Source organism: Phaenicophaeus curvirostris, chromosome 5, assembly GCF_032191515.1.
Source record: "Phaenicophaeus curvirostris isolate KB17595 chromosome 5, BPBGC_Pcur_1.0, whole genome shotgun sequence".
Taxonomy (NCBI): Eukaryota; Metazoa; Chordata; class Aves; order Cuculiformes; family Cuculidae; genus Phaenicophaeus; species Phaenicophaeus curvirostris.
Window position 1 is genome coordinate 40,136,196 of NC_091396.1, and position 26,085 is coordinate 40,162,280.

General features: G+C 36.9%; 1 protein-coding gene across 11 annotated transcripts in view; it reads right to left on the bottom strand.

The window, feature by feature from the left end:
* Positions 1-1,008: 1,008 nt before the first annotated feature.
* HECTD1 (HECT domain E3 ubiquitin protein ligase 1) overlaps positions 1,009-26,085 on the bottom strand; it is a 59,511-nt gene continuing 34,434 nt past the window's right edge. For 6 of the 11 annotated variants that reach the window (XM_069858361.1, XM_069858363.1, XM_069858360.1 and 3 more), the window contains 21 exons: positions 25,447-25,770; positions 24,886-25,052; positions 24,537-24,713; positions 20,986-21,822; positions 17,729-17,950; positions 15,924-16,057; positions 13,844-14,000; positions 12,817-13,039; positions 10,327-10,381; positions 9,903-10,085; positions 9,360-9,570; positions 9,191-9,276; positions 7,907-8,034; positions 6,383-6,584; positions 6,101-6,238; positions 5,233-5,840; positions 4,269-4,347; positions 4,055-4,148; positions 3,583-3,733; positions 2,336-2,480; positions 1,009-1,955 (listed from right to left, as the gene is read on the bottom strand). In XM_069858361.1, the coding sequence (XP_069714462.1) occupies positions 1,818-1,955; positions 2,336-2,480; positions 3,583-3,733; positions 4,055-4,148; positions 4,269-4,347; positions 5,233-5,840; positions 6,101-6,238; positions 6,383-6,584; positions 7,907-8,034; positions 9,191-9,276; positions 9,360-9,570; positions 9,903-10,085; positions 10,327-10,381; positions 12,817-13,039; positions 13,844-14,000; positions 15,924-16,057; positions 17,729-17,950; positions 20,986-21,822; positions 24,537-24,713; positions 24,886-25,052; positions 25,447-25,770 (4,459 nt within the window). In that variant the 3' untranslated portion in view covers positions 1,009-1,817. The remainder of the gene's footprint in view (positions 1,956-2,335; positions 2,481-3,582; positions 3,734-4,054; positions 4,149-4,268; positions 4,348-5,232; positions 5,841-6,100; positions 6,239-6,382; positions 6,585-7,906; positions 8,035-9,190; positions 9,277-9,359; positions 9,571-9,902; positions 10,086-10,326; positions 10,382-12,816; positions 13,040-13,843; positions 14,001-15,923; positions 16,058-17,728; positions 17,951-20,985; positions 21,823-24,536; positions 24,714-24,885; positions 25,053-25,446; positions 25,771-26,085) is intronic. The other 5 variants (XM_069858366.1, XM_069858369.1, XM_069858368.1 and 2 more) reach the window with 3 other exon arrangements.

Below are 26,085 nucleotides of genomic sequence, written 5' to 3' on the forward strand. Positions count from 1 at the left end.
GGAGGATGTAGCTACACCAGCTCCTATTCCCAAGGTGCAGCATGTGCTGATGTACCTGTGTACTGCGCGCTGCAAGTCACTGAAGAGTCAGCAACCTGAGCCTCCTTTTGCTTATCTTTCCAGAATTAGGGTTTCTGGCTCCTTTATAACCTCCACACCAACATTAGGCAGAACCCAAAATTGAAAGAGTGTGAAATGGTGTAACAGTCACATCTCAATTGAACCCAGAAAGCAGGGTCCAAGGGCAGGGCCTGACATGTTGTGTGGGAGGAGTCCACAAGAACTTTAATACAACACCACATTCAGCAAAACAAGTTGACATTGGATCTGGAGCAGAGACTTGTGCTTCAACAACACAGTCGCATAAACCTTGTGTACAACAGCCACAGGATGGGGGTGAGGGTGTGCAAAGATTTCTCCTGTCAGGCTGGTGAAGTCCTACGAATAAAGCTCTGAAAAGAAATCTGGCATCACCCTCATTTGTATGTGTGAAGCAGGATCTTTTGGCAAGCCCTCCCTCGGCAGCAGTGCAGGCAAAGATTGTTACCAAAGAGAACTGGCACAGAATAAAACTTACTGCACAGATTCAACTAAATAGTTTTCTGGTATCAATTATCTTCAGAGATGTATTGGCATCTCGCTTCATCTTGCTGTAACCCACTTTCTACTCATCAATACCTCACCACGAGCTGAAACCAAGGCAGGCACCCATCTCAAGTAAAGCTGAATCAGCTGCATCATCTGACCCAGTTTGTATTCCAGCATACAGAACTAGATCCTCAGCTCACAGGCGCCCAGCTGAGGAGCTCCAGCACTGCAGCACACTCACTGCCAGACCAGCTCATAAAAAGCTGCACTGTGTAATTTTGAAAAGATTTGCGATGAGTTCATGAGATTAACTGTTGCCATGTAGTTCTTCTAAACCTCTGAAAAAGCATAGCACATGGTTCAGAACGTGTACAGAGACTTAAAAACACAAGAAGTATTAATGAAGTATTCAAATGAAAGTTTTAAATGTTGCAAACATTTTATTGATTACTGTCGAGCTTACACATTGGGTGTTTTTTTAACTTCAAACTGCAACAAGTTAAATAAATGTTTATAATATACAAAGAAAATACAACCAAAAGGAAAACTTGCTTTAAGTGTGCCTTGCACTAGGAACCAGTGTTTTTAATAGCTTTATTGTTGAGCTGCACAAACACACTTAAGGATTTGATCTTTGTAGCAGGGCATTTTAGAAATCAAAATATATTCCCACCTGAAAGAAAAAAAAAAAAAAAGTTGTGCATTATTATATGCAAAAAACCCACTAAAATACTCCAATAGTGCAGGCACCATTAAAAAAGAAAAAGCTGGAGATGCCCATTAACTCTAAGTTTTAAGGAAGCAAGTTTCTGACCGGTTAGCTTAAAGCCAGCAAAACGGGGATCAGTGATGGCAACTGTAGTGTACAAGGTATTAAATGACAAACTTTACACAAATACACTGTTAGAAATTTGTATCAGTGAACACTGAAAATCTGATGATCTGTTCTTTGGAACAGTCAAACAGAACCACCTTAATTTCCAGTTGTGCAAGCCCTTGAAGCATCACACGGTGTTCTGTGCCAATTTCTTGCTGGCTGTGTGGTTACAAGGATTTATTTTGTCATTAGCAGCTAACAAACTTATTCCACATGTTCCTAAAGCCTCACAGGTGAAAAAAGGCAAGTCTCATCAGAGCACAGCGTGGAGATCATATTTTTTGCACACAAACACAAGAGGCTTTGCTAGTATCAAAAAAACATTTTCCTGTCCCGCACTGCAGTCAGCAGCTCAGTTGAGGTGGAAGCCTTTCTCCATGGTGGCAGCTAGCAGACGCTCTCTCATAATCTCCTCAGAAGAATACTCAGGCAGCTTTAGGTAATGCACACATGTATTCACAGACGGGTAACTTGCATCTGTAGCATCAACCTGAACAAAAGAACAAACATCTTTTTGCTGCAGTTGTTCACAGCACTCGATATGGAAGAGAAAAGTTGTAAGGTCCTCTAATGGGTGGCATTTACTGCATACAAACACCACTGTCATGAAACCAGCATCAGGAAAGCTACAGACCAACTTATAAATACATTAACTTTATATGTACATTAATTCTTTTATATTCTAATATGAAGTCAGAGAACAGACCTGAAGCAAAGGTTAGTACAGAAAGCTTAGCACTGTTCTAAATTAAAACCAACAACATTTATAAGTAAATAAATAAACAAAAACCATATTATTATTTAACACAGCAACAATTCCATTCAGAAGCCAAGACAGACGGTTTGAAGGGCAGCCAGGGGAAGCCGTACCTTGCGTACAACAGTGAGCCGGGGATGCAGGTTTGCCAGTCCCCCTGGTGGGAGTGTCGAACAACCAGTGGTGAACTGGAGAAAAGCCTTCCTTTCATCTGAAGACATACCGCACAAGACTCTCACAAATCGAAGGAATCCAGGGCTTAAAATAAATTAAAATAATTTGTTATGATAACATTACAAGAGTGTTTTTTTCATTTCCCTTAACTTAAGACAGTGCAACTGTGATCTTTAGCCACATCTGAGCAGTCATAAGATACTAGTGCTTGTTCAGTACCGAGTTAAGAATAAAACGTCATGAAACCCATAAAAATACTTCTTTAATCTACTTGCTGAGAGATTTAGGTAAATAAGAACTTTTTTACATACTTATCTTGGAGTGTTAATCGGGTATCTTGCATGTGAATAGGTCGAGAAGTAAAGCTCAAACCCATTCTATGAGAAGAATCCAACTGCCTGCAATCTCAAGACTACTTCTGTACCACACTTCTGCAGTATGAAGCCACTTCAACTTACATATGATTTAATTTCTATCCTTCTAAAGACTCACGCATGAAAAACTAGGAAAAACGTAACAGACTACAAGTGATCTTTAAGGACTCCTCCAGATACCACTGCATTCATCCACACCATCCCAGAGACGGACAGGGAGGAGAGAGCATGAAGAAAGCGCAGCCTGCTGAAACATGCCCTGGGCTATCAGGCACTGTAATCTCAGCTGCATTTTTCCATGCAGGGCAGGGTCAATAGAAGGATCATTCCACAGAGCATCTTTGACTGGAATCCTTCCTCACACTTATACTAACGCACTTCCAGAACTAATTTGTATGTTGTTGCGATCAAACATGACAAGCAGCAATAAAACGAAGAGAAAGAAATAAGGGACAAATAATAACTGCACCCAGCAGGACAGAAAATACAACCACCACCACAGTTTAAAGTAAAAACTCTAAAAAGCTATTTTTAATCATCTGTATTAGTTTGCTGCCATTACACTTCTGCTAGTTGTTCACAGTTTGGTATTTTAAAATTTTTTAATCCTCTCTCATCACACAAACACCAAGTACCTTCTAACTTATCTGTTGTGATGTACACGGATATTTTGTGTGGTTTTAGGTAATCACTTGCTCTTCAGTGTCCATCAATCCCATCCAATTTGTCATGTTCATCTAATGAACATTCTGGACATTGTCACTTAGGGCATATTTTGGTTACTATTTTAAAACTGCTCAAAATATAAATACCTGTCTCGTGTATATCCCAGCTTAGGTTCAGTATAATTGATGATATCCTCAGCTGCCCAAGAAGGCGACTGATTTCCACAAAGAATCATCTGAACTTCTTCATGGCTGAATGAACTCAGCTTCTCCATTGGGAAGACTCTATTGAAGCCATCTTTAAATTACATAAGATACAGTTATAAACATAAGTCAAAAGAATGTTTATAAAATAACATCAGCATTTCAATTATAACCAAACCAGAATCAATCAACAGTTTCTTAATTAAGGCAAACAGAACCTCTTCAAGATTAGAAATGGCATAACTAATGCCATTGTTATGAAATGCCATTGTTTGTTGTGTTATGAAATTAATCTACTGCAGTCTTAAAAGGCTTGTTTTCAAAAGCCTTTCTATGCTGCTACTTGAAAGCGTCACACCCCTAACACAAATAAGTCCATCTAACTTCCTATAGATTCTGCCACCTTTAAAATTACCTCTGAATGCCTCCATCTGTTTCTGTATACCAGTATGCATGCAGAACTCAAACATGAGATCTACGTATTCCTCTGCATTATCCATTGTTACTGTCTGGAAAGATAACAGATAAATACTGTAAGAATTTACTCTGCATTAGAGTTACTGCTGAGACAAATTTAACTGTAAAAATTTAACTGTCGTTTAAATTGTAAAGGTTGGTTGTATCCTTACCTCATCTTCACCGCCTGGCTTGAGATCAACAGCTGTAAACCCATAGACCTTGGACGACGGGCAAAACTGAAAATTTAGACTTTAAAATACAAACATAATTACTAATTGGAAGCAAGTCTGTTCCTGCTTTTGCAAATGCACCAGATGTTTATAAACTGCCCCCCACACACCCAAAAGCATCACACGGTACTTCAAACCATTCTTTGTGGATCACTTTGTATAAGCGCCAACAGTGCTACCACCACACATGACTACAAGAAGTAGTGGACTACACAGATAATACATGTCTCAAATCTACGGCGTGCACAAGCCTGTACTCACCTACTATTTATTTGGGTTTGATGACTATTTACTATTCCATAGTTTGTTATCTTGAAGTTACCAGCTTCAAAACTACTCAAATCATAAAATTCAGCTTATAAATTCAAAAGATCTTCAGTGGTGCTACTGCTTTCTCTCTATAACAAGCCATGCTGGAGCCCACAAGGCTGTGCGCATTTAATCAACTCTGACTTGTACCACAATCCTTGTGGCACAACACAATTTTAACAAATAACTCATAATATTAATGGCAGAAAAATGACTGTTGTTTCAAAAGACATAATTTAAAACTAGAAAAGATGACATTCTGACAAGTTTACACAGGTATGAGCACTTCTGTGTCTTTCAGCAAATGTTCTGTTTGTCACAGATTGAAACACTGCACTGCCTATTAACAGAATCTGAAATGTCAACCTGTTCAATTTAAAGCAGGGCAGCCACACACTAAAACCGAGAAAATTCTCAAATTAAGGAACGAGAATAAAGCTACAGATGGCATACTGGATCTTGCTGCATCTCTAATGATTCCCCCTTGCAATGTTACATTTGCAAAGCAAATGAAGAAATCTTCATTTTTAATTATATGTGTTAACATTTGTCTCTAACACAACACTTATTTATAAATAAATATGAAAAATCTTACCCCAAATCCTCTACGCTAAGTGGAGGCCCTGAACCAGATGGATTCTTCAGCATTAATTCCTGTAGTTTTGTGTTTTTTTCATCTTCCGATAGACTTTTGTTGCTTAGAATTTGACGCCTTTTAATTGCAAGGTCCTTAATTTCTTTTAGAAACCTAGCTCTATGTGGATTTACTAATTCAAAGTCTTCCCATGTTAAAATTCCATTAAACCAGGCAGGAGGTTTAGGTTTTGGTGGATCAAGAATAAACTCTGATTTGGAGTCTTCTTCCAGACTTCCTACGGACAAGGAATCATGCCCTTCTTCTGTAGAAGCCTCTGACTGGCTTTCCGTGCAGTGCAAGTCTCTGTCACCCCGTGATTCATATATCAACTTACTCATGTTACTTTTAATGTCCCCCATACACATTAGTTTAAAAAAAGGTTTAGAAATGGGCAAATCCACAAGTCTGTTGTCCTGAATACATTTAGCCAAGAAAATTCCAAGGAAGTGAAAAAGTTTGGTTATTCTTTCAAGTTCATCACTGTCTTGTGGGAATGGTGCTGTGAATAGTCCACATGATCTTTGTACATAATATCCAGGGGGTTTCAATCCACCACCAATATCAACCTGATTTAAGAAACAAACATACACAAAGTGTTGACACGTACAGTAAAATTCACCTTTAACAATATCTGTGCTGTTAAACTTATTATAGTCTACTTCTCTGTTTAAAAGAGACCAGGTAAGAAAGCAAGCTGCAGAGCAGAGTGGCCATTCTTGACCATGATGAGTAGCTGCTTGCTGATCATGTGTTCTTCCCTTCCTGGATATCTACCTCACTTTTCTTTTACACAAATACTCACTTTAAAAAGCAAATTGAAATATACCTGACGAGACTCATCATCTGGAAAATCATCATCACAAAGCCAAGCTCCCAAATCTGTCCTCTGAAATTCTGCTGCCACCAATGCATAAAATTCCAAGGTAGGGCCCAGGCCTGTTCCTTCCTCCCCTAAAAACTCAACCTAGAAAAACGTAAGGAATGTTAATAGTAAAAGAAAATTGCAGTGAAATGTTTAGTGTTGATCATGGAACAGGATATTCAATATCCCAGCCAGTACATTAGAAATAGCTATCTAACCTCGCTCTGCTAGGCAGATATGCTTTACCTCTAGAACAGATTTTCTGTCTGCGTGAATCTGCATGACATTTTCTGCCCACTCCATCAAGGATTCACCTCGCGGAACTTTCACTCTTTCATGTTTGAGGCGTCCAACTCTGAATTCTCCTGGATCATCCCGTCGCACTGTGCTTGTGGTCCTTGTCCGTTCAACAGTGGCTTCACGTCTGTTCTGTAGCCAGACAATTGCTCTGGGAAAAAAAACCGAAAAACAAACAGGTGTTTAAAACTTCGATGTCTATCAACATGAAAACTTGAAAGTAGCCATGAAGAAAAAGTTAGCTTTTTAAGTATTGGTTACTTCTTTCTAATTTTTTTTTTTTTAATTATATACCAAAGTATTTCTCAGAAATATCCGAAATGCCCCAATATGGGCTGTTTTTTATGAGTTTAGAAAACCAAGTAATTTTTAGTTGCTATGAAGGGCAAACTGTAACTTCTGATAGAACAGAGAGCATCAAGGAAAACACAGAACTCTTGATCCAAATAACTAGGTTCCAAAAATTACAGTGGAATGAACAGAGGTCAGCATTTACTATAGTGCTTTTTAACCGCAGGTGCTCAAAACTGCTCATAAGACACTTATTACAACCTCCATTATATACTGCAAGCCATTGATACTGACCAAAGTTTTACAGCAGGATTTACTTCCACACTCCTTAGAGAAACACAAGGCCAAAGCTGAAGTGCAACCACACACACACAGACCCATATCAGTGAAGAAAGAACAGCCACCTCCAATAGCAGTACGTACTTGAAGTCAAAGTTCAAAACTCATGTCTGCACTGTTATCTACACAGCAATGAATGAAGCTACATCTGTTGGTTGTTTTGCAAATACAGTGGAATACACAGACACCGAGTGTACACACCCACGTGCATGTACACACAGTGCATGTACAGCCAAGAAAACTCACAAAAACCCCCTCTTCTTTCTCATTACCTAAAAGTAAGCTGGCAAAAAGGTTTACACTGTCCACATGCTCTCAAGACAATCACTGCTGCACTCAAATATTAAGGATTCCTAGGTAACGAAACATTTCAGAGGGTATGCCTAAATGTTTTAATGTCTGGGTTTGTTACAGTTTCAGTAGGCAGGTAATTAGTTTCAAAATAGCATATTTTTGTTAGATTGTGTCTGTTTTGTTAAGACTTTGACCCAGTCAAATTACTGCTTGATATGATAACCTAGCTAGAGCTACACGAGCAATTCTTCAGCCAAAGTTGAAAAATGAAATTGCTTCAAAGCAGTTTCCTGAATAATATCAAACAGAAGGTGGGCTACTCATCACAAACCTCTAACACAACAAACAAGAAATGTTTCAAGTGTCCAGAGTCCAAAATTTTCCATATTCTTATCTTCTTCCCTTTTTTCTTACTACCTAAGATGTTTTACATCTGGCAAGCAAAAATCTATCCTATTAGGGTAAGTTCCTTCTATGAACTATCAATTAAAACAACTATTTAAAACACAGACATTTTTAATTTTTAATAATTTCTAAAAAATTGTTTACCTCGATGCTCCAAAGGCTGTGCATGTGAAGTATAACTGTCTTGTTTCAAATGGAATTAAGAAAGGACACTTGCTTGTTAGCTGCTCACACCAGTCTGGCAAAGCTCCACTTGCCAGTGCCAAGGGCTCCTGTAGTTTAATGCAAGGGAAGACATTAAAAAAAAAAAAAAAAAAAGTTTCTAACATTAGATTCGCATTGTCCCAGCAAGTTTGTACCTAAGTACACAGACACCAAATACACCTAAGTATGGAGTTTTTACCTCTGCCTGAGCAAGTTTTTTCCTTCTCAGCAACTCTTACTTCCCCCACTCTGGCTTCTAGATGCTATGAATGAGAAGTTCAGAATTTCTACGAATCAAGAGTGGACACTGTGCATAGGCACAAACACACTAAAGGCTGTAGTAAATCTCTGGGATATGTGATACTCAAAGCACTCTGGGGACATTCGAATGTACAGTCACCTGGAAATAATTACTTTTGAATTTTGCCCAAAAGTGACTAAATGTTCCTCCTCAGTATGTGAAGACACAAAAGAAACTTGGTGGTAGTAAAGATGATTCCTACTGAAGCATTACTATAATCCCTTCTAAAATGCAAGTATAATAAAAATAAAAGACTGCAGAAATTATTACTACAAAGATATTCCGGATGCCTGTAAAGCCTTTAAAAGAATATGAAAAAAGGAAATTTTTTTTTTAATTAATAATTAGGGCAACTTAACTTAATTAAAAAAAAAAACAACCTCAAACAGCCAAGCAAGTCAAGAATCTTGATCTTCTTTAAATGTTTGTGTAAGAAAATGTAGTTCTGCTGAAGAACTACTTATTAAAACTTTTCCTTTTAATACGTCTAACTGACCTGATACCAAGTTTTCTAAATGCTGTTTTTGAAAGCTTTATGTGGAATGTATAAACAACAAACCATTTCTGAACCCCAGCAAAATTAATTGCCTTTGTTACAATATCAGCAGACACACGTGCACACATTACATGGTTAACTCCAATGTTTGATGTGAGAAAAAAAAATTTATTCTCCATAACCAAAAGATGAAATTCTATCCCAACTTCTTTTCTTTGTATGTTTTTACTTAGCCTTATCTCTTCTAACAGAATTTACTCATCCAAAATAAAATGCATCATATACTGTATAAAACAATTTAAAAGTCAAAATGAAAATAAGCTAATAATTTCAACCAAGTGAGAAAGAATATAATAGTTTTAAAGCCATATTATCTCTCTGTATGTAATACACACCATATTATGTGCATAATATATTAATGTAATACCTCAATCTGTTGCAGAATCTTTGTAGTAATTTTTTTGCTTGTGAATTCATCTGGTGGAAAGTTAAACTGAGGATGCTCATCTCCTTCTGAAAATACCAAGAGAAAATATTTCCCTTTATTTGGTTTTGATTAAAACATTTAAAGAAGCTCTGCTAGGTAACTAACAAACCTTCTTGAGAAGATCGTGCTGTGTAAGGGTCACTGGCAACTATATACAAAATGCGAAGTAACTGCAGAACATCTTCTACTCCACAGGAGTTCTGCCCACTGCCAGCTTTGGCCTGAGGTTGTTCCTTTGCCAAACTAAGGATATCAGAATTCTGAAGAGTGGAAATGGCCCCCTGGCTTAATCCAGATTTTGATCCATGTTCACAAAAATCCTGTAAAAAAAGAACTGTTAAGAATGAAAACTGTCTGTTTAGGACTGTATGCTCCAAGTTAATGATCTGAAATATCAGAATGGTTACTGCATTTAACCTCAACAATTAGTTAAATTGTGGATGGTATAAATCATGATTTAAAAGCATTTTAACATGAATACATTTAACAAAAGACATGAACAAAAAAAGCAGCAAAACCTAAACTTGATATTGGCATGTGAACATTCAGCTTTCCTATCCGTGTCATATCCCTCCTTCACATGAATCTCTAAAGCTGCAAAACAAAGCACACAGCCATTCATAATAAAAGAAGTTTGGATGCAGACATATACCTTGTATGCAGCTATGAGCTGGGAACAATTTCTGTTTTTCCTAATACTTTTATTAGTGCCGGTTAATTTCCAGTGGCGCAGGAAAGCTGAGTCTGCATTCTTCTGCAGGTAGGTTATCAAGTCATTCTTTGGTAATTCGTCAGTGCCAAGGTACTGCTCCACATGCTCTACTGACCAGCAACCCTACAACAGGAACCACCAAATGTTGGTTTTTCCTGATTGTAAAGTCTTTAAGATTCCACATGCATTACATACTGTCTTTTTAAAGGAGCATGCATTTACAAATATACTCATTCGTATCCTTTAAGTAACTGAAAACTGTTAGTTCTTTTAATGAAGCATTTCAAAAACTGCAATAAGATTTGTTTTGCTTTTGTTTAAACAGCCATGAGAACATACACAAAGGCATGGAAGTAAATCTTACCATTTTTCCACTTTCTTTCTCTTTGTCAGAATCCTTCATTTCTCTGTACATGATTCTAGACATCAAAACAATAAATTATTATTTCATACTCTGATCACAATGTCTAAATTCTGAAGTTATACATTGACTTGTTAGACATCAATGACATTTAGATAACATGATGTGAAGCATCAATAGCAGCTGCTCTTTGCTGCACAGATGATCTAGGATAAGAACTTAGCTGCATCAGCGTAAACTTCCATTTAATTTTCATTATGTCAATATTTATTTTGCGAAGTATTTAATTTAGGTTTGAGCAATCAAACAACCTTTGTTGTGCAGATTTCCCAAACCAACTGCTGGTTCGTTGCTGCATATGCACCAGCTATTTGAAATTTTGAAGTTCTGGGGTAGTTATGTATTAACTACTATGTATTAACTATTGTGTATGTAGCTATGTATTAACTTAGGAGATTGCCTGTTTACATCTTTCTTCTGCTGTCTAACTAGAAAACACTTCTGCTACAGCACAGTTTTTGATACACAGCAACTCCGAAAACTAGACTCAACACATGCACTGCTGGAAACACTAATCAAATAATGCAATCAATACTGCAATAACCTACAGAATACAGATTACAAATTAGTACAAAGTACGGGAAAATACAATACAATATGCTTGTCATTATAATTATACGTGCTATGAAGTAAGAAAGCAGAATGAATTAAGTATAGAAGACACTCTAAGTCCTAGTCCAATGCTCACTGGTCTAAACTAGTAAGTATAAATGATTGCTACTATTCAAAGGACCTCTTTTTCTACAGCTAGCAGTTTCCTATCTCTCTTCAGATCTCAGTGCTTGTCCTATCTCAATGCCCTTTTTTACCAGCTAAGCCATCTCACCTACACTCACACCAACTTGTACCAACTCTCAAGAGCCTCTAAATCCTAATTTACCCAGCGTGCCTCACCAGCAACTCAAGCAGAGACAAAACATCACTCTCAATTCCTATCATCCTCTCCTAGAGATATAGCAGACTAGCTGAGTCAGTGACTTCAATTCAAGCATCTAAACAGCAATTCTGTACCTTCGTTCTGCAGGTGACAGATACCTCATGTTCAACTCATGTCGACCCAGGACCAACCTTTTCTGCCAAGCTGCTTTGCAGCCAGCTGGCCCCCAGCCAGTACTAGCACACATAGTTATTTCTCCCCAGCTGTTAGATGTTGCATTTCTTTTTATGAAACTTCATGAAGTTCCTCCAGCCTGATGAGGTCCCTCAGAATGGCAGTTTTGTCTGCAAGCTTGCTGAGGGTCTGCTCTGCTCCATCATACCCTTCATTAATATAGATATTAATTAGTACTGGATCCAGTATTGACCCCTGGGGTACACCACTAATGGCAGGCCTCCAGCTGGACTTCATAGCAGCGACCAAAACCATCTGAGCCTGGCAGTTCCAACAGTTTTCAGGTGCTATCTAGTCCACATTTATTAGTTTGTTAGTGAGGGAGAAAGTGATGAAAGATTTGCTGAAGGCAAAGAAAATAACATTTGCTGCTTTCTCCTCATCCACTAAGCAAGTCATCTTATCACAGAAAGCTATCAGACTGGTTAAGAATGATTTCATAAATCCATGCTACCTAACCCCAGTCACCTTCTTGTCCTTCACTGTTTGAAAATACTTTCCAGAACTATCTCCATCAACTTCCCAGGGATGAAGGAGAGTGTGATCAGTCTGTAGTTCCCTATTCTAGGGGATAGGAGTGACTTGCTTTCCTCCAGTCCTCAGAAATGTCTCCCAGTCACTGTGACCTTTCAGAGATAATCGAGAGTGGTAAGCTCTTGTGGGTGCATCCCATTGGGTTCCATGGACTTGTGTGTCCTGTTTTTTCAAGTGTTCCCTAACTTTGTGCCCTTCACATGCCTGAAATGCCTCAGATTCAACTCCAGATGGGCTCTGCCTTTCCTAACCAGATACCTTCATGCTGGGACAATGTCTCTGTATTTCTCCTGGGTCACTTGACCTTTCTGCCATCTCTTGCATGCTTCTTTTTATGTTTCGAGTTCTGTTGGGAGTTTCTTTTCATCCATGCAGGTCTCTAACTGCTTCTACCTGACTTTCCACACATCAGGATGGATTTTTCTTGAGCGTGAAGTGATCCTTGAAAAATCAATTACTCCTCCTGGACCTCTCCTTTTTCTAGGATTACATGCCCATAGGATTCCTCCAGGCAGATCCCTAAGCAAATCAAATTCTCCTCTCTTAATCAACTGCTTAACTTTTGAAATCTTATTACCAAGTCACAGTTGAGCATTAGAGGTTATGACTTTTTTGATTCATAGTCACAGCACTAGCTTTAAAGCCAGTAAGAACATCCTGACATAAATACAATAAAAACTAATTCTAGCATTGCTTCCTGCAGGAGGAGGAAGAACTTAACATTGTTTCACACCCATTTCCTAGTTGGTCAGTGTTCTCTCCATAGAATAACAAATCTGTGAACTTACGTGTATGTTGGCTCCCAAATACGTCTAAGTTTATCAGATTTCACATTGCCATTACAGGAAAGCTGTAACAATTTCTGTACATAGTAAAAGATAGTAGATCGAAAGTTTGTTAGAGGCAGTTCTACTTCTCGAGTTGTTCCAAGACCTGAAACTTTCAAGGTAAGTGCTAAACGTGGCGAAGGCATGCACTCAACCTCTTCCAAAAGTTCTGAATGAGGTGTACCTGGATATGAAAAAACATTTTAGAAACCATTAGCAGAAAATACATAATGCATGTCAAGTTTGCTTAAACGTAGTAAAGAGGCTCCATAAGGAAACGAAGACTTCTGCAGGCACGCAGAAGACATGACATGGACTTGTAACTATAATCTATATCCAAGGGCTACAGCTGCAGCACTTCTTAATGTGAGTAAAGCTAACAGGAGCTTCTGTAATCCCTAGTGATCCTTACATCTTGATAACATCTCCTTTAATTTTAACACAGCACATGCATTCTTCTTTTCATACATAGTATCCTCTTGTTGTATGGACTCCTTTCAGTTAATCAAAATCAACAGCAGCTTGTTTTCACTTAAGCTAAACCTACGTATCTGTTTTCTGTATGACCTAAGGAGCAGGATCAGATGCTATGCTGCTGGTCATACAGGCTGCTCAATTATTGTATTAGCTTTCTCACATTGCCTCTGCTTTGGACTATGTCAACATGCACTCTCCAATTAAAGCTATTTTAGATAGCTCAATACATGCATTATTCCCTGCAGGTGGAACCAGACATAGCAAGAGAGTTATCGCTAATCAAAATTAAATTCATGAGTATGCTTGCTTTACACAACACTTAATTTACTTTTCCCTCAATAATGCGTGGACCCGCAGAGGCAGATGAAACACTCAAACAGAAAAGCCACACGTCCACAAAAGCATGTTGTACTGGTTAATAGTGATGAGATCCCCAGAGCTCAATGGGTCCTTAACAGGGAGTCTCCATACTAAACCCATACCAAGCATCACAAATGTTTTGTCAGCATACCCGGTGGAGGGATTTCTAGGTCAGTTGTCTGTTGAACATTAGTACGACCAGGTCTTGGGTCAAAAGCAGGAACCAGAGCAGAAAACTGCCGTTTCAAGACATAATCATCATCCCATGTTCTTCTACGACCTCCTTTAGTTTCATACTCTTCTTCTTCCTATTAAGAAAAAAAAAAGTTGGTTTTTAGATGCAAAGAATCCTTTGATCAAAAATTTAAAAGTTAGTTAGGGAATACAGCAGCCATGTAAACTATAGTTGACACAAAATATATCAAAGCTGGCACATAACAGTATTAGTTCCATTTAACTGATCAAGTAGGAATCAAGAGCATTATCAAAATCACAGACATACAGAAATCAACAGAAATGGACTACCCTTTCAACAAGGTATTTACAGTTTCTGGAAAGCATGAAACTTTACACAAAGCACCAGAATATGGGGAAATGCAGAGCACCGTAGACCAGCAAAGTTGGAGTAGCTATTTTGTGTATTCCACAAACTTTGGAATATCAGAGATACAAATAAAATCAATGGTGTCAAAGTAAACAAATAAACTTTTCTGAAACATTTTTTTGAAAGTGTATACATATAATGATATACAACATATACACATATTATTCAGAGGTTAAATCAAATACCAAAATACTAGTACTATTTTGGAGGGAAGAAATCTAATTTTCAATAAGTTGTAGCAAGTATTAATTGCTTGTAACTTTTCTGCAACAAGTTTTAATCTGTTCAGCTACTCATTGAGAATTACATAGCATATCAGATGGAACAGGACTGGAAGCAAAAATCAGAAACTCTTCTTTTCTGGATCCGATTCTTGCTGCATCATCTTATGCCAAGACTAATTTAGCTATTTCTGGTTCTCCCCATGAAGAACAATAGTAACTCTAATAATTCTAGAAAAACGATAAACAATCAAAAAAATAAGGTTATTGTTTGCATGGTAGATCCATTTAAGTAGCACTGTTTTTTCCATTCCTAACTTCTTATCTTTCTGCAGAACGTGAAATAAATTATTTAGTGATGTTTCTATTAAAAGCATAATCATACTAGGTTAAAATACTAAGTATCTTGGTTTAAATTACTAAAAGTTGTGTATGTTAACTACATGAGGAAGTTTCTATAATTCCATAAAACCATATTAACACAAATGTAATGAACATTAAATTATCATTACTGTAGTCTTATAGTCTTCTTAGACCTAGCAGTATGCATTTGGATCACTTTAATGGTGGCAGAAGACCAAGCATTCATCACACCACTGAAGAACCAGAACTCACAATTACATAGGCAAGACCTATATGCACTAACCTGCTGGATTTTGCCTTGCAAAACATATTTCCTCCGGCACACTGAAATTACTACAGTTTGCTTACCACAGGTCTACAGTTAAACCATTACAAAATTCAGCAGCCTACCCACAAAGTTATATGATTTCATCAGCCAGTGAACTAGCAATCCATCATTTCTACTGCCTGTTCCCAGGCTGTTTTTAAGATGTTAATTCTGACCTATAAATTCCCAGGGCATCCCAGTGTTCAAAACAGCTTTTTCCTGGAATCAGTATTAAAGGTGGTTGTCCAGGGAGGTGGTTGAGTTACCTTCCCTGGAGGAGTTTAAAGGACGAGTAGACAAGGTGCTGAGGGGCATGGTTTAGTGATTGGTAGGAATGGTTGGACTTGACGATCCAACTCTATGATTCTAGGTGATACAATTAAATTTGTACAGAAAAGGGACTGCCCTGCTAGCTGTCCTACCTAGTTAGGCCTTGCAATTATATAATACCCATTTGAACGTGTGAGCGAACAGCTTTCTTAAAATACCTGCAACAATAGGGAAAAGCAACAATGAACTGTTTTCATAAAGTGGTACTCAGTTTGCAGCCCCTGAAAAACATAATAATTTTAACTTCGGCATTTCATTTAGAGCCTTAGTGGATATGTACTTCAAGTTAATAGTCCTAAATCAAAATACAGTTGTTCTAACTAACAGAAAGATCATACCTAGGAGCCTGGATTTTTAATGCATCTGTTAGTCAATTAAGATATCATCTATCTTAATTATAACATACCATAACTTCTTCATATTCTTGATCTTCTTGGTTATCATCTTCATTTTCATCATCTTCTTCATCTGGTTCAGGTAAATCCTCATCATCATCTAACTCTGCCAGCAGAGTACTAGCTCGGCAGCTATCAAGAAAATCTATAATACATACATATATTTACATATAGAACAAAAGGCAAAAATAACTTCTAAAGCAAAATGTTGAAAATTAAAGAACAGGAGCATTGAGAAGTGTGAAAAAAATTCTCACCTAAACAAGAGAGAATTATAACACCTGAAAACAACTCCAGGAGTCTAGTCAATAGCATAACTGACAAAAAGAAGCATTTAACATTTGTATAATTAAAAGTGATCAGCAAAAGTGATCAGTTTCTCATTTACTTATATCAAACACGTTACAATTACACTTATATTAAATTACAAACAATTTCAAAAAATGTACACAAATGTATATTGTCTGAACCCAGGCTCAAATAATTTTAGAAACAGGTTAGGGATGTGGTTTCCACTAAGGATGTGTAGCTTAGATCTCAAATTATACTACAAAGGACATTTAAGAGTGATACTTTTAAAGATTCAATTGCTAATTAATTTCTGTGACAAGAAGCTGAAGGCAAACTTCAGTTCCACCTTTCTAGTACTAAGACTTAAAAACCAAACCCCCAGAACAAAAACAAAAAGTTCACAGCAATCCAAGGTGGACTAGGAAGAATCTTTGAGATTTTACAATCTTCTGTACAAATATAAACTATCCATACCCCCAAACACCCTTTAATTTATTGTCAACACTCCAATGTGTAACTATTTGCCCAGTTGTTCATTATATATTTTAAGACCTGTCACCCAATCAAAACATCAAATGAGATTTACAAATTAAAAGAATACAGGGAGATGGCATATAAAGATATCAATAAACCACCTCCAAGCAGCTAAATTCCAATATCCACTGAAGTTACCCGATATTTTTCAAGCAATTTTAACATACTATAGGAAAGGCAAAAAAATAGACCACAATCTCAATCTAACACAGATTTAAACAAATCAATTATCTGTTCTTTCAGGAACATCTCACAACCCAATAAAAACTTTATATTCAGAATTGTTTTCCCATATCTAGTCCAGGTTTTTATTGACTTCATTTCATCAACTTAACTCCTAGATTTTATCAACCTAGTTAACTACAATCTGCTTTCAAAGTATTCATATCCTGCAAATAACATCTGTCCTAATGTCTGTTTCTAGTGTACAGTGCCCATAGAACTCTGGGTTCTGTTCCTCAAATCTTATAATTCCTTTCTCTGTGCCATTTTCATTTCTGTGTTCTTTCCAATTTCTTTGCAATTACTATTATAGTATGAGATACCTGGAACCTCTTATACTATTTGAAGTGTAATATGTGCCTAACGGCAGGTGCTTTTCAATCAGTGAGCAGTACAAGTTACCTCACACTGAATATGTAGCATGCCCATCCAACACAATGAGAAACAACATTTTGATTTTAATTGTATGTTCTACACTGGATACTCAACTCATTTGATTAAGGAAAAGATTAAGTGCCTAAATAAAGTATACCAGACACATTAATAACATGGGATAGGAACTGCTGAAAATAAAGACTTGAAAACATGAGGAAATACCACTATGTTAATATTTTACTTACTGCCTTACAGAATTAGTAACATATGAACAGCTCAACTTTCAAATACTTTTCAGTAAATAAACTACTTCATGAGAAAATCATAACAATGGGAGAAAAGGAGAAATCATTAATGGGAAGTCTGCTTATGTTCATTTAAAAATGAAACTTACCATATAAAGAATATTCTGCCTCCTGCCCTGTATCGCTCTCACTAGATGTTGATGTTAGGCTAGTAGTTAGAGTATTACTAAGCGACTGACCAACAGATAAAACTGTAGTTGCTGTAGCTACATTGCTGCTGCTAGTAACACTGGATGTAGACATGGTCACTGTTGATGTGGTACCAGTTGTAGTCAGATTAGGAAAACTTTGGGCACCCATAAGAGGAGAAGCTATAGATAAAGATATGGTAAGATAAAATAAATGATTTGATGACTTGAAGAGTACAATTTACATGCATGAGCCCTGTGTTGAAAAATATATTTGGGGTTGAAAACTTATAAGATGCAATGTGTTATTTTACCATAAAGAATAACAGACTAGAGGGGAAGGGTTTCCCAGTGCACAAGTGCACCCTGCAATGCAGATGCTCACTCCTAAGCATACTCCCTTGCATACGTTTAAAATAAAACATTAAATAAATTCCCAACTCCCACTGTAAATCTGAAATTACCTCACTTCTTTTTCAACATATAAGTATTTCTGAAATTTGTTATCTCAATATTGTGTCTGTCTTTAAGCCTAAAGTGTACTTTAACCTCTAAACAGCAATATAATTAAAATTGCATAGGGAAAACAGTTTGGCTTACATATAAAAGAACTGAGAACAGAACATTGCAAGGCAAAAGTGAAACTTGTCATTTTTGTGCATTTTTCTAAAGTTCTTAAAGCAGTTCTGACTTGTTATCTTTCACATAACTATTCCCACATACGTTCATCACGGGCAACAAGCCCGAGATAGCATGCTGTGAAACATATGACTTAATACCTTACTCGGATGAGTTATATAAATAATTTTCAGAATAAGCAAACAACAACTAATAAGTTACCTTACTGCACATTCAAATATAAAACAGTAAATGCATTTTAGTTAACAACTGAAACAAGACTGAATTCACTGTAAACTCAACAGAAAATTTCAGGTAGTGGACATAACTGAGTATAAGTCATACCTATGTGCAATGACACATTTTCATTATTGCAGTTTATATAAACTGACACACTGCTTTCTTAACAAAGGTTAACCTGAATTCTGAATTTCAGCCAATTATTATCAAGGTTTGCAAGGGTTACCACCCTTGAGAAAGCGTACAATACAACAAAAACTCCCCCTCCGCCCCGCCAAGCGCACTTGGTAGCTTTATGAGAAAAATAAGTGCTACTCTTTGTATTTTTTTTTGTTTGTCAGATAACACTTTCTTTTTTATTTTTCCTTAGGAATATGAGTAACAGTTTGTAAATAAAAACACCAACAAAAATAAAATCAGCAAAAGTGACCCAAGCACGTATAGTGCTTGAAATTATTTCTGTGTGTTGGGAGAGAGTGAAATTTAAATATAGTTTTGTTGATAAGCCTACTCTTATCTCTATGAAAGCACGGAAATTCTCTGATCCAAAGGGTTTTTCTGTTTGCGTTTTAACAACTTGGAAGTAAGTTTTTCAGTATTCAAATCTTCCATTCACTTCTAATGATTAACAGTAAACTCTTTGCCATTATAATAAACAAAAAAAGCCATGAGGTGTCAGCATTTCATTTGCTCTGAATTCAAGAACAAATCAAAACTGGCTACCCTACACAACTTAACTCCTGGCAAACATTGATTTTTTAAATGCAACCATGAAAGTAAATCCAATGAGACTTATATTATCCCTAATCATGATTACAGACTTGACTTGCTTGATAGGTTTTGGGTGGGGGGTGGTTTAAATCTGGACAAGCACAAACGGAAAAAAAAAATGCTTTTTACAATGCTCTAATATAGCTTCAATGAGACTACTCAGATTTAGTCTCTGATCTCTTTTTGGGGCACAAGTTCCATTTACAGTTTCTATTTGTATAAAATGTATCAAACAAAATAACTCCTACATGAGGAATAATTTTAAATCATAACTACATTTTAATATTAAATCCTATTTTTCATTTGACATTCTCATTTCCAGCTTCAGCACGGTATGCCATCAAACATTCACGAAATCCATTAAACGTGCTGTTGAAGTATCTTATCCTGTTTTTCAAAGGTGTGCTCTCTCTCCCCCAACACAAAACTACTTCAGAACCTGAGACATTGACTAGCTGCCTAAAACGGAAAACTTCCCTTGGGTATCTTATTTTCATTTTTAATGCAGGCTGCAAATATCCCTGCCCTCCCTGGTATCCCAATAGGAATGTAAGAACATATAAAAAATAAATAAATCTCCCAACAAAAAGAAAACACCATTAAAGACAGAAATGCTAAATCAAATGTCACATTTTTAAGCAAGGAAGTACAGAAGTCCTAGAAAAGCATGAAAGCTTAACAAGAAACTGAGTTGTTCTTCCTGCCTTGGTTAATGCAACTTTTTCTACCCTGCCTACCTCATGAAATGCAGCTCTCCAGTTAAAATACTATCACCATTACTGACCAAAATATCTAACAAGGCTGGCTGAGTAACACTTCCAATGGGAGCATGCTGAAAATTCAGAAGAGTGAACTCTCTCACAACAAGTAGGTTTACAACTTCACCTGCTAATACCTTGATCCTACATATAATCTGAGAACACGCAAATGTTAAACCACATACATATCATTTAAATCATTGTCAACTACAAGCTTCCTTACACTTCACATGCCTGAATAAATTGCCAAATCTAAGCCTTCATAACTAAAACATCCTTAGAAAACATACATGGTATGAGAGTATATTGTTATTCAGCCTGATGGTACACATGAACCTACTAAAAAATCATCATGCTGCAGTTCACTACTTTCTTTCTACTGCGTTCTTGGTTCCTAAGCTCAGAGACTTCACAATATGCATAAGCTGCTTCTCCTACGAAAATGGAAAATTAACGGAAATAAGCAGATAGAAGGTGAGTATGCAAAATCTACACAGATAAGAAAGCAAGAGTATCTATCGTACGTAAGCAACTGTTGCTAATATTACACCCTCTTGATCTAAACCATACTCTCTATCCTTAAGCAGGTAACAGATAGAAAATTATTTAAGCTGTAGTACCCATCAAATATAAATCTGACCCTACAGGACAACATAACACTCCCCAGAAGATGTGAACTCTGAACTCATCCCGAGTTCCACAGGTACACACAAAGTTGAGGCTGCTCTAACCATTTCTCTATCAGGCCAACAGAATCCAAACTCCTTTAAGTCTACTGAAAGCTAAAGAAACAACAAAAGCTTCAACTAAAAATGAACATAGCTTACTTACTTGCAGTACTCATGACATTTCTTCCCAAAGTATTAGTATTGTTATCACTGCTACTTCGGCTTAAATTCATGTTGTTTGTGGCATTGGTACGTGCTATGTTTGCCACTCTTCGTACAAAGGACTCCAGGCTGGAAGTTTCTCGAGATGATAAGTTAGGAACACTTGCACTGGAGCTCATTGGTGCCCCAGTAGCCAGTAAAGAACTGACTGAGAGTCTGTTACTTGCTGAAGAGCTCAGAGGTCGTTGGGAAGCTGCCTCTTTATTAGTCAGTTCGGAGACTGAACTCACATCAGGAGAGCTTACACTAACAATTCCCATGGATATAGCACTGGACTCCCCAGGAGTACGTATTGAGTTATCAGGGCCTAACTTCCTCTCTGCATTTTCATTTCCCATGTCCGCTGTTAAGGTGCTGGTGCTTGCACTGGAAGATGACCCTACTTCAGCCTGAGGCACGCTATCAGCGGAAGACAGAACAACAATCGGTTCATGGACGTCAGTGCCTGAAACTATATTTTGCTCCATTACACTTTCTGATCTCCGCTCCATTTTGGTCGAACCCAAGCTGATGTCGCTGCTACTGGCCACGCTACACACAGAACTGCTGCTTCCTTTTCTACTTGAGGAGCCTGCAGCAGCAGTCGTCTTGTCTGGACAGTTGTTTTTCACCAAGCTGCTCCATGACTGCGTTGTGCCTGAAACAGTGGATGAAACAGGTTTGGGTGATGCCGCTGAATCAGGGTCGTACCCTGGTGCAAGCTTGAGGTCAAACTTTCCTTCTGCGCCCATACGGTAAGAGTTAGAGCCACCAGCATCCCAGGTGACATCAATCCAGCCTGGAAAGGGACAGGAGTTTGTGAGATCCAGCAGAAAGCAGACAGGAGCGTGTCAGACAGTAGCTCCACAACGTGGGATCAGCTTCTCATAGGGGTGCACGTCTCAATTAATAAAATCACTATATAAACTTTATTGCCAATTTCAAAGGAAGTGTTTAAATCTGACCAACTTCGTATTTTTTAACGTTAACACTGAGGCAGCAAACATGCTCAGCCTCTATCTTCAGGGTCCCAGAATCCAGCAAAAGTAAAGTTTCATTCAGGAAGGAATCCGACCTGCTAAGATCTATCAAAATTTTATTATTACATTCACTAACACCAGGAATTTAGATTAAAATGTATCATCAAAGCTTTATTAATAGCTATCAAGAAACTTATTCTTGCAAGGACATTCTGTAACGTTTTTCTTTATTGGATGTTTGTGTATGAGCGTATCTACCTGACAGAAGACATGTTACGAAATTGGTTAGTTTGAGATTTCTTACTCTTGTTATATAACAGGAAAGAATTAATTTACTGATATTCAGCTTTTTAGTTCAATAATTTACACAGACTCAAACGTTTCCTATTCATAGGAAGTGTGTTATGGCAGTCAGGTAAGAACTACTTCAAACAGGATTTCAGGTTGCAAAAAGAATGCTTATCATAGAATGAAGCTTCATATTGAGACAAAAACAGCACCGAAAACAAGATACTACTCTTCAATTCCTGTATTAAATGATTACTTAGAGTACCGGTATTTTTTTAACAGCTAAATGTAACAAATCTGCAATAATAATGAGGGTAACATGCAGAACTTAGCTAACTGGGACAGAAATATGGGCAAAATGGAATTTATATTTGCTTGGCTGTGTATGTACTACAAAATCTCAGTGTCACCTAAAAAAAAAAGCCTTCTAGTACTTTCTCGTTATATGTTAACCTAGTGTCACTATTTTAATTCATACACATGTTCTTTAGAAACAAAATCCCTAAAGCTCAGTCATCTTTCATAACCTCAGACAGAAATTCAAAACAGGATGCCAGATGCAGCTGTATACATGTATTTTTCTTTAGTAAAATAAAAGAGCTGATTTCACATAAAATATTCATTTGAATACTATCAGGCAATTTTACTTTATAACTATCCAAGCCCCATCAATTTTAGACCAAAACAAAACATCACAGGTAATTTTCTAATAATAAATATTACTATTTAAAAATGGACAAAGTTTTCAGATACGAAAAGCAGGCATCTCATCCCCACACAAGTAGGTTTAGATCACATTATTCTTGTATGATTTTTATTCCACTTCCATGAGCTGTATCTTAGTAGCTTCATGTCACTAAACCTTTGAAGAGTAAAGCTGAGAAGTGTCTGACTTTCTGCCTTTCTACAGTCAATTAGCCTTTCTTATCAAGTACAAAAAAAAAAGAAAGCAAGTTCCATACTGCAGTTAAACAGTATGATATTTTCCTCCCTTATGAATATCTGGACAGGGTATTCTGAAAAGCATAACTAAGTACCCGTTGTTTTGTGTAGTTCCTTCTCCTACAATATTAATTACAGTTTTAAATATGCACAATTTTTTAATACGTATTACACACTTGGAGACTTACAGCTCCATTAGGGCTCATTACAGCCCTAAAACAACTAAACTTTTCTAAAAAACTAAACTCTGTCTAAACTTGTGACTAGTAACAAAAAAGTCAAGACAACTGTGGCAGGAATGAGTCTGCTGATACACATTTCCCATTGTTTGGCGTCACCATTCGATAAACAAACCTCAATTTCACCTATGCTTAAGTGGGAAAGTTTTACTGGAACATAGGAACAAAAACATTGATTTAGTATAATATTACTCATAAAAATAATACCTAAAGTCTTCAAGGTGAGAATGTAGCTATGGAGACTGTAGCGCCTAATAACAATATACAGATGATGGAAGAACTCCCTACGAGCTATACTGAATGGCTTAAAGAACATCTGAATTTTCAAAACATTTCAGGCCATTGTACTGTGGACATTTCTTCATGTTTCAGAGCTGAAGATCTGGCTAAGAACAATCCTAAGAATGGCTGAAGATGCTTCAGAAACAAGGCAAGTCTTACATAACCCAAAACAGAGGAAGAAGAAGAAAAAGGTGGAAAACGTGTTCAACTGACAAGATCATCACCTCTTCTGAAGCCTCTTCAATACCTTAGCCTCCCGAGCACAGACTACCCTGGCCGTTACAGATCTTTATTTTTCTCCTGAAGTTAATTTTTCTTAACTGAAAGCATGAAAAGTAACAATTTGATCCCAATGAAGCTAGCAAGGTAGGAAAGGTACAGGATACAACAAAAGTCAAGAAAAATATTGCAAATGCTAAGCTAGAAGAAATGAAGAAGGTAATTATAGATTCTGCAAGCCCAAAGCTTAAATTATCAGTTTGCATTAATCATCTTCATATACTTTTTCGTCTTTGTTGGCAGTTGTCTAAATAACAATATTATTTCAATTAAGCAAAGCTCTAAAGTAAGTTTCATTTATGGTAAGAATTTTTTTTCATGCATTAAAATGGAATTTCACATATGGGCCAGAGCAGTTGCAGTACTTCTGTTGCTTCTCCCCAAAATATTTTAAATTTTATCAACTTCAAGTTCCTACAAAGGAAATTTCATTTTAATGCTACCAATTCCACATGAATTAATCGCGTGACAAACATTTACTAATGCAGACAGTTCATGCTCACCGTTATGCAGTTCTCCTGTAACAGTGCCTTCGCCCTGTGGGCTTCCATCCTGATCTCTCCATTTCCAGTCAATTCCTCTGATCACACGAGCTCCTGGAACCATGTATTTCAACACTTGAGAACGGACCAGACGCCGCTGCCTTCGCAGATTTGCTTCAGCTTCTTTAGCAGCTTTTCCTACAAGAAATGTAAATTGAAATGAAAAGACTTAAAATATATTGAACAGGAAATAAGTTTCTAAGCAAGTTCCATTGCAAAAAGTTAACCTGCTTTGTCACATTGATTTTTATATTGTCCTTTTAAAATGCAAACGAATAAACAAATAGGACATACACACAACTTTCCTTACCCAGCTGATCTTCACATACTCCATTCACAGTGCCATAAAGTTCAAATCCAGACAGAGAGAGGTAGTGTGTTTGCCCGCTGGCATTCTTTCCCATCTGTTTTATTCTAACATGTCTCCAACCTTGTTTCTCATCTTTTGGAGGATCTAAAGGCCAAGTTGCTGTAGACCTTTAAATTTATTAGAAACAGGGTGTGGGTGGGATAGCAAAATATCAAAGCAAACAAAATCATAATGCTGATAATGTATGAATAAAATAAAAACCTGCCAAGAACACAAGATACAAAACTATTAACATTAGGGATAAACTCTGGATGAATGCTGGTGTCACTGTTTTCTCAAAAAAACATCAAATGCGAAATTTATAATGATGGAAAAGGACAGATGCCATTATTAACCATGCAGACAATTATGAATCACTTATCTTCCTACCTATCCTTGATAATTTAGATCACCTACCATTTCTTTACATAGTTATGTTAATGAATCTACAGTACACATTACAGCCAAGTATGTTTTTAACTGAGCTAAGTTTTATAAAAGTGATAAAATACAATGACATACCCTGGTTCATTGAGACTGCAGTCATCAACGTGAGTATACAAAGTAGTCCAGTTCTGTCCATCCTTAGATACCTGGAAAACCCAATTTCTGAGAGCAGATCGTCCATAACCTCGAGCATGGCGTAATGTGTAAGCTGATGGTATAACCCAAAGGCCAAGATCTATGGCAAACCAAGCATTCTTGTCATCATTAGTATGACAATTCAGAGCTGAACTGTCACGGCTTAGGATATCTTCTAAACGACCGTAAGGTAGATTTCTTCCTTCTGAGGATGTCACCACTACTAACCCATAGGCTGCTGGATTCACCCACTCATATGCAGTTCTAAATTAAAAAGAGAAATGTATCTTTCAATTATTACTTACATTAAAAAAGGTATCAGTAACTTTTGACATTTCCTATAAGTTGTAGGTTACAGCTGAGTTTATTACAAACAAAAATGTTTTATATGATTTTATATAACTTGATAACTTTAAAGACATTCCAAACATCAATTTACTAGTTGTTTAAAAAAAAACCAAACACAAACCAAACAAATGACTAGAACTACAGCAAACAAAAACAAAGACCCAAACTTCCCCATCCCTTCAGTTCTTCGGTAAGCATAAACAAATTCTCAAAACAACTTGAGATTAATAT